The sequence below is a fragment of the Galeopterus variegatus genome, unplaced genomic scaffold (assembly GCF_000696425.1).
Source record: "Galeopterus variegatus unplaced genomic scaffold, G_variegatus-3.0.2 Scaffold545, whole genome shotgun sequence".
NCBI lineage: Eukaryota > Metazoa > Chordata > Mammalia > Dermoptera > Cynocephalidae > Galeopterus > Galeopterus variegatus.
The window spans coordinates 46,204-59,385 of NW_007726656.1; the positions used below are offsets into that span (position 1 = coordinate 46,204).

A 13,182-nucleotide genomic window follows, 5' to 3' on the forward strand; every position below is an offset into this window, starting at 1 on the left:
TCAGTTCCTTTCAGCACCTTAGTTCTTCAGTCTTTGATATATTACACAGTATTCCATTTAGATTGTAAGGTGAGTTTTAATTAAAAAGATAGGATTGATTCTATGAGCTTAAAGCTGATAAGACCTAAAAGAAAGGCAAAGTGATTTTCTTAAACAATTATAAAAGTTAAGATAGTTCTTGGTAAAAGAGATTGTTCAGTGTTCAGAAAAACTTGAGTAGTCTCTTGCTTTGTTTTCTTTCCTTACATTTAAGAGGATTGTAGAATATACAATACATGTATTTCTGTAATTCCTGTGCATATTTTTCCAGAACCAAGTCACAGAGAACATCAGCAACATGAAATAGATTCCTTAGATTAGATCATCACAATATCATTATGGCAGTACTAATTTTTATTCATTTTGTTTGGTTTTTTTGGTGTTTGTTTTAGGCACCTAGTGACAATGGTTCTAAAATCCAAAGCTTTACTTTAGAATGGGATGAGGTAAGTAAATTGAATCTTTTTAAGTGGTTAAAATTATGTGCATATTTTCATGTAGAAATAACTTTTTTGTTTTAATAATTAAGTTTTTTCCCCTTTCAAAAACAATATGAGGGCTGGCTGATTCAGTTGGTTAGAGTGTGGTACTGATAACACCAAGATCCAGGGTTTGATCCCTGTACCAGCCAGCCACCAAAAAACAAAAACAAGAAAATGTGAATGCTTTTGCGTAGTGCATGAGTGGATCGATGGTGTTCTTAGAAAACATCACTGACTGAACCTTCCAGTGTTTTGTCTTTTTCAACTAAACCACCATCAAAACTGTCACTTGGGGAATTGCATTGGTGAAGGAACTTTTTTTCTTTCACATCAGCCTTAAAGGCAAGTAAGTATATTCATATCCTGTGGCTGCTATGACAAATTACCACAAATCTGATGACATAAAACAACACATTTATTCTCTTACAGTTCTGGAGGCCAGAAATCCAAAATGGATTTCATTGGGCCAAGATCAGGGTATCAGCATGGCCATGCTCCCTTAGAGGGCTTTGGGGGAGAATCTGTTTCCTTGCCTTGACCAGCTTCTGTAGACTGTCCTCATGACTTGGTTCATGACTATGTCACATTGTTTTTTCTCCCCCTGCTTCTGTTGTCACATCACTTTCTTTCTCTTCTGCTTTCAAATCCTCCTGTCTCCCTCTTATAAAAACAATTGTGATTCCATTTAAGGTCCACCCAGAAAATCCACGATTATCTCCCATATCAAGATCCTTAATTTAGTCACATTGTATATAGTCCTGTCAGCATATAAGGTAACATTCACATTTTTAAGGGATTAGGACCTGGATATCTTTGGGGGCCGTTATTCAGCCAACCACAGCAAGCATAGCGGGCTTTTATAGTTCAGTACAGTCTTTTGTTGTCAGTTATCTTGTTCTATCCTGCCCTGCTGCTTACAATAAGCTAAGAAGAGGAGCCAGAAGGAGTAGAAGAAATTGGTAATTTGGGAATTCAGCAGTATATTAAAAGAATAATAAAGCACAACCAAGTAGGTTTTATTCCAGAAGTTCTAAGAGAATTCAGAATTTAAAACTCTATTACTATATCATATTAATATAAAAGAAAAATCATATCATATTGATAAATTAAGAGACGGTATTTGATAAAATTAAGCACCCATCCCAGTTAAAACTCTAGGCAAATTAGGAATAGAAATGTAATACCTTATTTGATAGTTATTTTCTATCTTCACTAAACAATAAAGACATTTCTATTTAAAGCAGAAACTATTCAAAATTGGCAATTATCCCCACTTTTATTTAACATTATTCAGGAAATTATAGTCAAGATAGTATGACTTGACACTGAAACAAGAGGTCCAGCCATGGTGTCTGGGCAGGAGGACAAAATTAATCATTATTTAGAGATTATTTAGAGATGATATGACTTTTCTACTTAGATTGTTCAGTAGAATCAACTAAATATTATTTAAACTAATAAGAGAGTTCATTAAAGCAGCCAAATGCAGACTAAAGTTTTTCTTTGAAGCAAAAGTCATCCTAACCACCCTTCACCTCTACCAACACAATAGAGAGAAATGGATGGAGAATGAGAAACTTGTCTGTTTTATTTAGCACCCTAAATTTCTAAAACTCTTTACTTGTCCTAAGCTGTCCTGACTTTTCTCTCTCACTTCTTATTGTGTGTAATTGGGCTTTTGCCTCTACTAGGACTTTTTCAATGCTAAATTAAGCAGTAGCAGCTTAAAATCGTTATTTTAAAAGAGCTTAGCAGCTATTGAGGTGGAGGTTTGGGGATGTGTAAGGATATTTTCTTAAAACTTTGCATAGAACTTTCCATAGATTGAGGAAAGCTGCCAATTGTCCATATCAAAGATTGCCCTGTTTCCACCACTACCAGTCTTCTGTGGAGATTGTGGGATCAGTACCTAGAAAGAGTTTTTTTTATTAAGGCCTGAGGTTTAGCATCAGCTAAAATTCGATACCTTCGGGGGGGGGGGGGGGGGTTGAGAAGATATAACAACTACAATTTTTTTAAGTTGTTACAACAAGCAAACGGAAAGGACATTGTTGGGTGGGAGCGGGGAGAGGGAGGAGGGAGGGGGGTTTCGGTGATGGGCCATAATAATCAACCACATTGTATATCGACAAAATAAAAATTTAAAGGAAAATAAATAAATAAAATAAAATTCGATACTTAATTCAAGAGGCTATACAAAGATACCTACTCTCCTGTTTTTGAATTCTGCATTTGATGAACTACTCATATATCGATATAAAAGATGTGCCATATCTCAACCTTCTTTTAAGATCCATGACTTTTAATGTGGAGTAGCTAATAGGTAACTGTCTATCAAGAAGGAATTGCTGTGAATTTGTCTTTTTAAGTAAAATGTACATGATATATAATAATCAGTCATTTCTTGTAGGGAAAAGGAAATGGAGAATTTTGTCAGTGTTACTTGGGCTTACAGAAGCAATTTAAAATTACTAAACTGTCACCAGCAATGGGTTGTAAATTTAGACTATCAGCCAAAAATGACTATGGTACAAGGTAAGATACATTTTATAAAATAATGTTGATATTTTAGATTATCCAGTCAACTTTATTTGTTAATATAGTTAAGAAGTGTTACTAGCCTAGCAAAAGCTATCAGAAAATGTCTTAGTTAACATAGGGACCACAGCAAAGATTAAAACTAACAACTTGATCAAGATTTTCAAATATAAATTAAATTTTTATATGGGACCAAGAAGTTTTCTATTGATTTCATTATTTTGTTTAAAGTCTGGTGAGTTCTAAGAACACGTAAGATCCCTGATTTAAATAGAATCAAAAGGATAGAAAAGCTAAGTGCCTTTCAAGAGTCATATTGAAATTATTCTTATTCTGGAGGTATCTCTTTTCACCTTTATGGGGCCAGGTAGAGTTAATTACACAACTGAGAATTTATTTTCTATTTCATGTAACAGGAATTTTATGAAAGTGTGTTTAAAAGGTAAACATTTTTACCAATAGAAGAGTATATATACCTTTTCTTTAAGGCAATACGTATATTTTTTCACTGATTGGATAAATTAAGATATAAAGGCTTAAAAATCTGAACAAAATTGATTCTAAAAAGACTTAACTTTTTGGTATCTGACCTGGTTACCATAAAAATATTATCAAATCCAAGCCCTATTATTTGGATTATAATCTGTTATAAAAAATTATGTCATTTTCAAAAAATGTCATTTCTCAAAAACTTGTTTGTTATCTGTAAAAATAATTTTTTTTCATCTCTTCTTAAAAACCATTTGTTTCAACAGTGGTTTTAGTGAAGAAGTTTTATATTACACCTCAGGCTGTGCCCCTTCTATGCCAGCAAGTCCTACATTAACTAAGGCTGGAGTTACTTGGTTATCCTTACAATGGAGTAAACCGTCAGGAACACCATCAGATGAAGGAATTTCTTACATTTTAGAGATGGAGGAAGAAACTTCAGTAAGTATGAATATATATTTTAAATAGGGTATTCAGTGCCACATTTTAGTGTGACATTAATCCTAATACAATAAACAGTGCCACAGTAATTAGCTATTAGCACCTTCCCCCAAGTCCTTTCAAGCCTTGGTTGGCTATTGTTTGGGAGGGATTGGGAGTGACGGAGAACTCAGTCATTTGTTGTCTTGGTATATAGAAAGGGGTTTGTTTCTGTGTGTGTTTGTATGTCTGTCTGTGCCTGGGAACAACATATACTACACATTAAATATATCTGTTGGGGGGGGGGAATAGAGGGGAACACAGCCTTGTAGACTAAGTAGCTGTGAAGGTGAGGAAATATTGTGTCTGCCTTCTGCAACTGTGTTCATACAGCGCTTCCCAATGTGCCACAGAAGATTTTAAGAGTCTCTCATGAGACTGTGGTGTGTAGCCTGAATCTAGTTACTCATCTCCTATGAACTAGACTCTAACTGACCAAGAATTATAGTGTCTTCTATTATTTCTGTATAGTTCCATAGCTTTTCAGAGCTACTTTTGAGCAATATGGGTCAGAAATAGCATTGGTCCACTCTGGGTATATACCCAGGAGAATTAAAAACACATGTTCAAAAACAAAGTTTGTACACAGCTGTTTATAACAGCATTATTCACAATAGCCAAAAAGTGGAAACAACCCAAATGTCTGTCAGTGGATAAATGGATAAACCATGTGTGTTATATACATACAATGGAATATTATTCAGCCATAAAAAAGAGTAGAGTACCAATACGTGCCAAAATATGAGTGAACCTTGAAAAATTATACTAAGAAAAATAACCCAGTCACAGAAGACCACATATTATATGATTCCAGTTATATGGATATAGACAAATCTGTAAAGACAAAAGTATATTAATAGATAGGAGGAGGTGGGAGGTGAGTGCTAACTAAAAACTATAGGCTTTATTCTGGAATTAGGAATTAGGTAAGGGTTGCACAAATTTGTGAATATACTATAAACCATTGAATTTTATACTTTAAAATGGTGAATTTTATGTTATGTGAACTATATCTCAATTTTAAAAATTTTTAAAAATGGGAAAGTAGTAAATCACTGTTACCGGGCTAAAAATAGTATTCCCAAGCCTAAGTGACATCCTCACCTGCCAGCACAATCAATCAGCCATTCGTTTATTCACCTAAACACAACTATGTGTTCAGGGCAAGTTAAATATTTTAACTAGTTACAGTTCTGTTTAGCTGTTGAAACATCTCTCTGGGAAATACCTGTTCTTGGGACAACTCACTGATGATGATGATGAAGTTACTGTTGGCTCCATCTCTTCTCACTCTTCCCTCAATACAAAGATCTTCTCTTGGCTACTATATTTACTGAGAATAAGTGGTCTCCTTCATTCTCCTACAAATGTTCAGTAGCATTTCTGGGTCCATCCACTCAAGACAGAAGCATCAAGGTGAGGATTACACTCAACAGCATTAATCACATTACACTTAGAAGATAAAGAGGAACCTGGGTCTTTTCACATATTTGTTATTCCCCATATTTCTGCTGTTGGACATCTAAAAGACTTTGTTTTCCCTTTTCAGGGATATGGTTTTAAGCCTAAATATGATGGAGAAGATCTTGCTTACACAGTGAAAAATCTCAGACGTAGTACAAAGTATAAATTTAAGGTAAACTTTGAAAGCCCTTAAAAGATTTTCTTGTTCTTACTGTTCTTTTTGTTTAAAGCCAAGTACATATTTTACTCTTTGATTTTAAATCTTAAATAATTTTGTTCACTTTCTTATTATCTAACAGTGCTTCTTAAACTTTATATATTTAAATTTAAAACCAGTTTAAATGTTTTATGGACCTCTTATTTGCATAATGTGAACAAACATCTTTTAAAATATGGATGTTCTTGGATTATACTCAGAGTACACTTTTTAGTAGGGATATCACAAAAAGTAATGCTGTATTTCTGTCAGTGCATCCTATCAAGTGGTGCACAATTTCAGTTTGTTCCATTGCTGATAGTCACTTGATAAAGGTGATGTCTGTCTAGTGTGTTTCTTCACTGTAAAGTTATTCTTTTTCCTTTTGTAATTAATAAGTATTTTGTAAATACTATGTACTGTGTAAGCGTCTTATTCCTCATCAAACTTTCATCCATAGGTTTAATACCTGTGATGATTCTTGCCTGAAGCAATTATTATAATTAATGTTGCCAAGTGGTATTATTTTAATTTTATCATTCCTTCTACTTTCATTAGTTGGCATTATAATGTAAAGGAAGAAAGATGTTCTTTTCTCCCTATTTATATCAGTATGAATTCATTAATTTCTTTTTTTCAATGCTATTTTCTGTTACTATGGTTATTGTGAGATTCAAATTGTCCCAGATTTGGGACCCCCTGCAAGCTGGCTTCTGAATCTTTTTGACATATCCCCTCATCATTCTTTGAGCCCTTCCTTTATGGCACAAGATACTCCAGTTTCATGTTATATTTTCCCTTCTTCAACTCTGGAATTAGTGGTTTCTGAAAGCACATGGGTCCTTTTCGTGGACAGTGGTATTTAGAAGTCAAGATCTGGGTACTAACTGTACTTAATTGCCATACAGATTTTACTGCTCCTGGGCACTTTCTCAGTGGACAGAACTAGAAATCATATGTATGTATATGTTTTGTTTACATATAAATATTTATATATACAATCATGCTCTGCATAATGATGTTTCAGTCAGTGATGGACCACTTATATGAAGTAGGTCCCATAAGGTTATAATGGAACTGGAAAATTCCTGTTGCCTAGTGGTCGTAATGCAATGCATTACTCACATGTCTCTGGTGATGCTGGTGTAAACAAATCTGTGCTGCAGTATTTTTAGTGTACTTTTCTATGTTTAGATGTGTTTACACAAATACTTACAATTGGGTTACAATCGCCTATTCAGTGTAGTAACATACTGTACAGGTTTGAAACCTAGGTATGTAGTCGGCTGTACCATCTAGGTTTGTGTAAGTGCTTTCTGTGATGTTTGCACGACAATGAAATCACCTAAGGATGAATTTCTCAGAAAGTAACCCCATCATTCAGTAACGCATGACTATATAAATGTGTACACATATATATACACAGTTTACATGCACATACAGTTACATCTGTATTTCTGTATATATGTAAACCATGGGTTCACACCAAATACTACAATTCTAATCCAGTGCTACAGGTTAATTCTAGTTTTCTCCCTTTCCTTATATGTAACTTCCTTCATCATCAGGGAAATCTTTGCCTGTTAGGTTCAGTATATTTACTTAATGGGTCGAACCCACCCCTGCCCCCCCATACTCTTCCCTAAAGTCCTCTCCAGGGTGCTTGAGTTTCTATTAGGCACATGCTGTTGCCTCCACCTAAGCCACTCCTATCACCCGACGCTTACCTTGCTCAGCCCACGTATTGGCTTCTGGATTGAATGATTCCAGGAAGAGGGTGGGAAGACTACATGTCACTCTTGCTCACGTATGGCAGGGATACTCTGTGTAATCATTGGTACTCACTTAAGGCAGTGGCAAGCTTTGAAGATTCTACTGTGGAAACTCCTGAAATTCTCTGTCTTTCCTAGTATAGTATTATCCTAAGATATATTTTGACTCTGACTTGCTCAGTATATATATATATGGCTATTTCTTGGTGGGCAGCAATTGAATTAGTTAATATATCAAAATCTGAAACTTTTTGAACACCAACATGATGCTCAAAAGAGGATTTCAGATTTCACATTTTCACATTAGGTATGCTCAATGAGTTAAGTGTCTGCAAATATTTCAAAACTTGAAAAAATTCAAAATTTGAAACATTTCTGGATAAGCCAGCCTAAATATTTGTGAAGTTTTCTGAAGACTGTAACAGGATGTGTATTAGTTGATAGAGTCAATATTTAAATTCTCCTACCACTGCTTCTTTAATTAAATTATTTCAAATAAATGATAGAATCACTGTAATTTTTTTGCTATTAAAAAGCAAAGATAAATTTTATTACTCCTTGAGAACCTCAGAAAGAAATTTTTAATAATGGAAATTTAATTATGTAGTGCATAATAATTGTATTTGTTATGCTTTGTTTTATACTATTAGTTTCATTTTTAAAACTTTTTATAACTCTGGGTCATTTTAATTTGCAAGTTTTTATATCTACAAGACATAAAATACCTGAGAAGTACGCATGCTTTTCCCAGTTTTCCTGTTATGATAATTTTGGATTGTATTTTTGCTTCAGTAATGATTATTATACACAAATTCTAAAGAGGAAGTTGTTAGTGTTTTTATAATTTGCTATGTTTATTAATATTCTTGGGATTTTACCATGCAACACCATGGTGTTATTGCCATATAGGGACTGAAATGCACACACATAAACAAATGTGTGTTAAATTCCTTACTGATCTACCAAATTTCTGTTTAAAACTATGTTTCACTGTGGGAGTCCTTCTGAAATTGCAGGGGAACGGAAGTATACAATCAGAATCTCCAAGGAGACAGTAGACTGTTCCAAAAAGCACTCCCAAATAACAGGAACTTTACATCCTGAAGCCAACTCTTTACACATCACTGGGTTATAGGAGAGCGCTATATATTGGTTTATTTAATTTAAAAAATAAAATAGTGATAAGATCTAGAGGAGTAGTTCTCAAAATGGTCACCAGTCCATTCTGTCTCCATCACCTGGGAACTTACAAGAAATGTAAATTCTCTGACCCCATTCACCATCTACTAAATCAGAAATTCTGGGGGTGAGGCCTGGCAATCTGTGTTGTAGCAGACCTTCCAGGTAATTCTGATGATTGCTGAAATTTGAGAACCACTGACCTGGAGGAGAAAAAAAAAGCCAAGAAATAGAAAGTGATGCCTGTATGAAGTTCTAGGAGCTCAGACATTTGTTTTAAATCTCCCATGTGCTAGGGGCCCAGCTGGGGGTCGGGGGTGGGGAGTTGGAATTATTAAATCCCATTGTCATGTCTCAGTCTTCCTTTTCTAGCTTGACATTGCATTCTTCTTTCAAACAGTCATATCAAAATAAAATATTAATACCTTAAAGAAATCTTAAGGGCGGCCCGGTGGCGCACTGCTACAGTGCGCCACTTAGGAGCACGGCGGCACTCCCGCCGTCCAGTCAAGTCAACACCTAATTTAACCATCACAGAGGTGAAAGACTTGTACACTGAAAACTACAAAACATTGCTGAGAGAAATTAAAGACACAAATAAACGACATCCTGTGTTTATAGAATGGAAGACTTAATATTGTTAAAATGTCCATACTCGCCAAAGCCATCTACAGATTCAAAGCAATCCCAATGGCATTGTTTACAGAAATACAAAAAAAAAAAAAAAAAAAAAAAAAAAGAAATCTTAAAACACTAAGCAAAACACTAGAATATTAAGATATTAAAAATATCATAATCCAGGAAGTAATAACTAGATAGCATAATATTGTTCTTAAGAAACAATAAGAATATGATTAACAAAAAATGAACTGCTGATATGACCAAGTTTACCAAATGCTAGAATTCTAGGTTCTGGACTGAGGACAATCTTAGGATACTCAAAATACTAAAACAAAATTAGAACAATGAAAAAATTTAAAGGACAGAACAAGAATGAAAATAAAATTTTAAAGCATAGCCAAGCATTCAAAATTCTTAAAATCATTTCAAATTGAGAGTGATAACCAAACAGTTCTGATTCCATCAGATGGTTCACTGGAGGCTGGTGTCCAAATTTTAAAAAACAAAACAATGAGAGGTTTCAGAGGCTAGTGGCCAGTCCCTGTAACTCTGGGCCACTGGAAAACCGATGCCTTCTTTCCTGAGTTTTCTGAAAAATAGTTTTTTAAGTAGCAAGGCTTCTAAAAGTCAAGGTCTGAGCGACTTGAGCTAGTAACCTTTAGATACTTTCACTTCATCTTGTTCCTTGTTTTTGAGGCCTTTTCATACGTAGAGAGAACAGTATCTGGATCCATCAACTTCTCTTATGTTCCATTCTTGAAATTCACTTATACATCAGCATCAATGACAATACATATTCATGTTCCCTTCCTACCTCTCATCTTGTCTACTGTCATTTTATGATGTCTTCCTTTTTCCTCTGCCCTAGTCTGAGTGTGCACTAGCTAAATTCCTAGCTCTTCTTGGCATATCCCTCTCTCTCTTAGATGTATCATCTCTTTACCTTTGATCAGCTGTCATTTCTGTCCTGAAGAATACCAAATCTCCAAACACGTTCTGTATATAACTGCTTTCAGGCTCTTCTCTCACCTTTCAATCCAAGTTCTGTTGTATGCCTAGATTAATCTTTCTGAAAAATAGCTTTCCCTCTAAGGAACAATTTCCTTAGTTTGATATAAGGTTCATTATACTCCCATTTTGTTTTTTAAACTTACTGCCTTTCACTCCTTATTTGAACTGGCTACCTTACCAGATTGGTTAACTATTCATCCTTCCCTGAGACGCGCTCACTGTTTACTATTCAGTTCTGCTCTTCTGCTTGCAATTTTCTATCCTTTCTCTTACCCAAGCTTTTCGGGTCCTTACTAATGTCCAAGAAGACCCTACATCACTTGAATTTGCCTTTTCAAAGCCTTCCTGAACCATTCCAGGCCTTAGTAATCTTTTTCTCCTGCCCAATTCTTTCAATATATGTACAGTGCCTGTCTTCTCCATAAAGATTCTAAACTCCCTGAAGGTAAGGAGTGCATCACACCTACAATTTCTGGCATAGTGCTCCCTATGTGGTGGGCACTAAATGAATGTTTTGATTATTTGTAAAATTTGAAGGAGAAAAAGATTATCTTTATGACTTTATACCTTTAATTACCTGTATGGCTAACTGAAGAAGCTACTCTACAGTAAAAGGAGGCAATGCTGAAACTTACAGCCTTAAAAACATAATTAAATGAATATTCATGGTTTTTAGGGAGACCGTTCTTGTTTTAAAGATTTCTCTAGTCATAAGGCTTAAGTAGATTCTGTGCACAACACTGAGAAGTGTTTTAAACTCCTTTGTAGTCTCATTTGTAAAGCAGCAGAGTGAGAAAACATCCTGAAAAATCCATCTGAAAATGTGAGAGGACTGAGGAAGCCTGAGGAAAACTGAACAATTGGACTGAATTTTACTGAGTTCTTAAAGGCTGTGTCAGTTATTTGGGGTGGTAGATTTACTCAGATTCTTGTCTATAAAGCCAGAGTCCCCATCTGTGAGTCATTTATTCAGCCAGTAATTGTTGAGCATCTACTGTATGCTAAGCAGAGTTCTAAACATTAAGAATAAAACAGTGATCAAAACAGCTAATATTCTAGTGGGGGGAGTAGATAGTAAACAAGCAAACAAATATCAGTGGTAAGTGCAATGCAGGTTAATTAAAATAGAGATTAAGCCCCTTTCTCTGAAGAATCACCATGGTGGCTGGGACCTTGTACACATATCCTGAAAACTGGAGGGCCTTTAACGCCGTCATCACTGCTCAGTACAGTGGGGCTCAGGTCTGTATACTCTCTGTAACACCCCACTTCCACTTTGGCCAAAGCAACTGCACCCATGGATTTCTCCACAGATTTCCTGCTGGCAAGGTTCCAGCATTTGAAGTAACGCTCGATTTTGTGTTTGAGAGCAATGCTATTGCCTACTATGTGAGCAATAAGGAGCTGTGGGGAAGTACTCCAGAAGCAGCAGCCCTGGTGGTGCAGTGGGTGAGCTTTGCTGATAGTGACGTAGTGCCCCAGCCAGTACCTGGGTGTTCCCCATCTTAGATGTCATGCATCACAACAAACAGGCCACTGAGAATGCAAAGGAGGAGGTGAGGTGAATCCTGGGACTGGATTGCGGGAGCTGGATGCTCACTTGAAGACGAGGACTTTTCTGACGGATGAACAAGTGATACTGGCTGACATCACAGTTGTCTGAACCCTATTGTGGCTCTATAAACAGGTCCAGGAGCCTTCTTTCTGCCAGGTTCCCAAGGCCAACCTACATTAGTCAGCTCCAGTTCTGGGCTATCTTGGGGGAGATAAAACTGTATGGCGAGATGAAACTGTATGAGAAGATGGCCCACTTTGATGCTAAAAATTTTGCAGAGAGCCAGCCTAAAAAGACATCCCACAGTAAGAGAAGGGCTCATGGGAAGAGAAGCAGAAGCCACAGGCAGAGCCAAAAGGAGAACAAGGCAGCTGCCCCTGCTCCTGAGGTAGAGATGGATGACTGTGAGCAGGCGCTAGCTACTGAGCCCAAGGCTAAGGACCACTTTGCTCACCTGCCCAAGAGTACCTTTGTGTTAGATGAATTTAACCGCAAGTACTCGAAAGAAGACATACTCTCTGTGGCACTGCCATATTTGGGAGAACACTTTGAAAAAGATGGCTGGTTCCTGTGGTACTCTGAGTAATGCTTCCGTGAAGAGCTCACCCAGACCTTTATGAGTTGCAGCCTTATCATTGGAGTGTTCCAGCCACTGGACAAGCTGAGGTAGAATGCCTTTGCCAGTGTCATCCTCTTTGGAATCAACAATAGCAGCTCCATTTCTGGGTTCTGAATCTTCCAAGGCCAGGAGCTTGCCTTTCCGCTGAGTCCAGATTGGCAGGTGAACTATAGGTCATATACATGGCAGAAAATGGATCCTGGCAAGGAGGAGACCCAGATGCTGGTTCAAGAGTACTTTTCCTGGGAGGGGGCCTTCTAGCATATGAGCAAAGCCTACAATCAGGGCATGATCTTCAAGTGTACATTTCTTGCCATCACCTAGCTGCCTGCACTTTACCCTTCAGGGAGAAGAGGTTCATTAAAGGAAACTGAACATTGGGGAAAAAATATAGGGATTAAAATAGGGGAAGGGTGATAAAGAATGATTGGGTAGTCAAAGAAGTCTTGGAAATGACATTTAAACAGATCTGAATAACAAGGAAGTAACATGTCAAGAGCAGAAAGAACATTTCATGCAGAATAGATAACTGCTAGCAGAAAGACTCTAAAGCGGAGGATAAAAAGGTAGTTGGGGTGAAAGCATATAGGGCCTTTTAGGCCATGATACAGAATTTAGATTTCATTCTGAGTAAGATGAGAAGCCTGTTGGAGGGTTCTGAACAGAAAAATGATAAAGTGGCTTTGGCTGCTATTTAGAAAACAGGAATGCACACTGGGAAACTAGTTAGTAGTATA

General features: G+C 36.5%; 1 protein-coding gene and 1 pseudogene across 1 annotated transcript in view; both read left to right on the top strand.

Moving 5' to 3' along the window:
- Window positions 1–13,182, top strand: part of FNDC3A (fibronectin type III domain containing 3A) — a 74,078-nt gene that overhangs the window by 38,198 nt on the left and 22,698 nt on the right. Inside the window, exons 9-12 of the mRNA XM_008569923.1 lie at window positions 432–485; window positions 2,932–3,056; window positions 3,815–3,989; window positions 5,578–5,664. Coding sequence (XP_008568145.1) covers window positions 432–485; window positions 2,932–3,056; window positions 3,815–3,989; window positions 5,578–5,664 — 441 coding nt within the window. The remainder of the gene's footprint in view (window positions 1–431; window positions 486–2,931; window positions 3,057–3,814; window positions 3,990–5,577; window positions 5,665–13,182) is intronic.
- LOC103588283 lies at window positions 11,430–12,769 on the top strand (annotated as a pseudogene).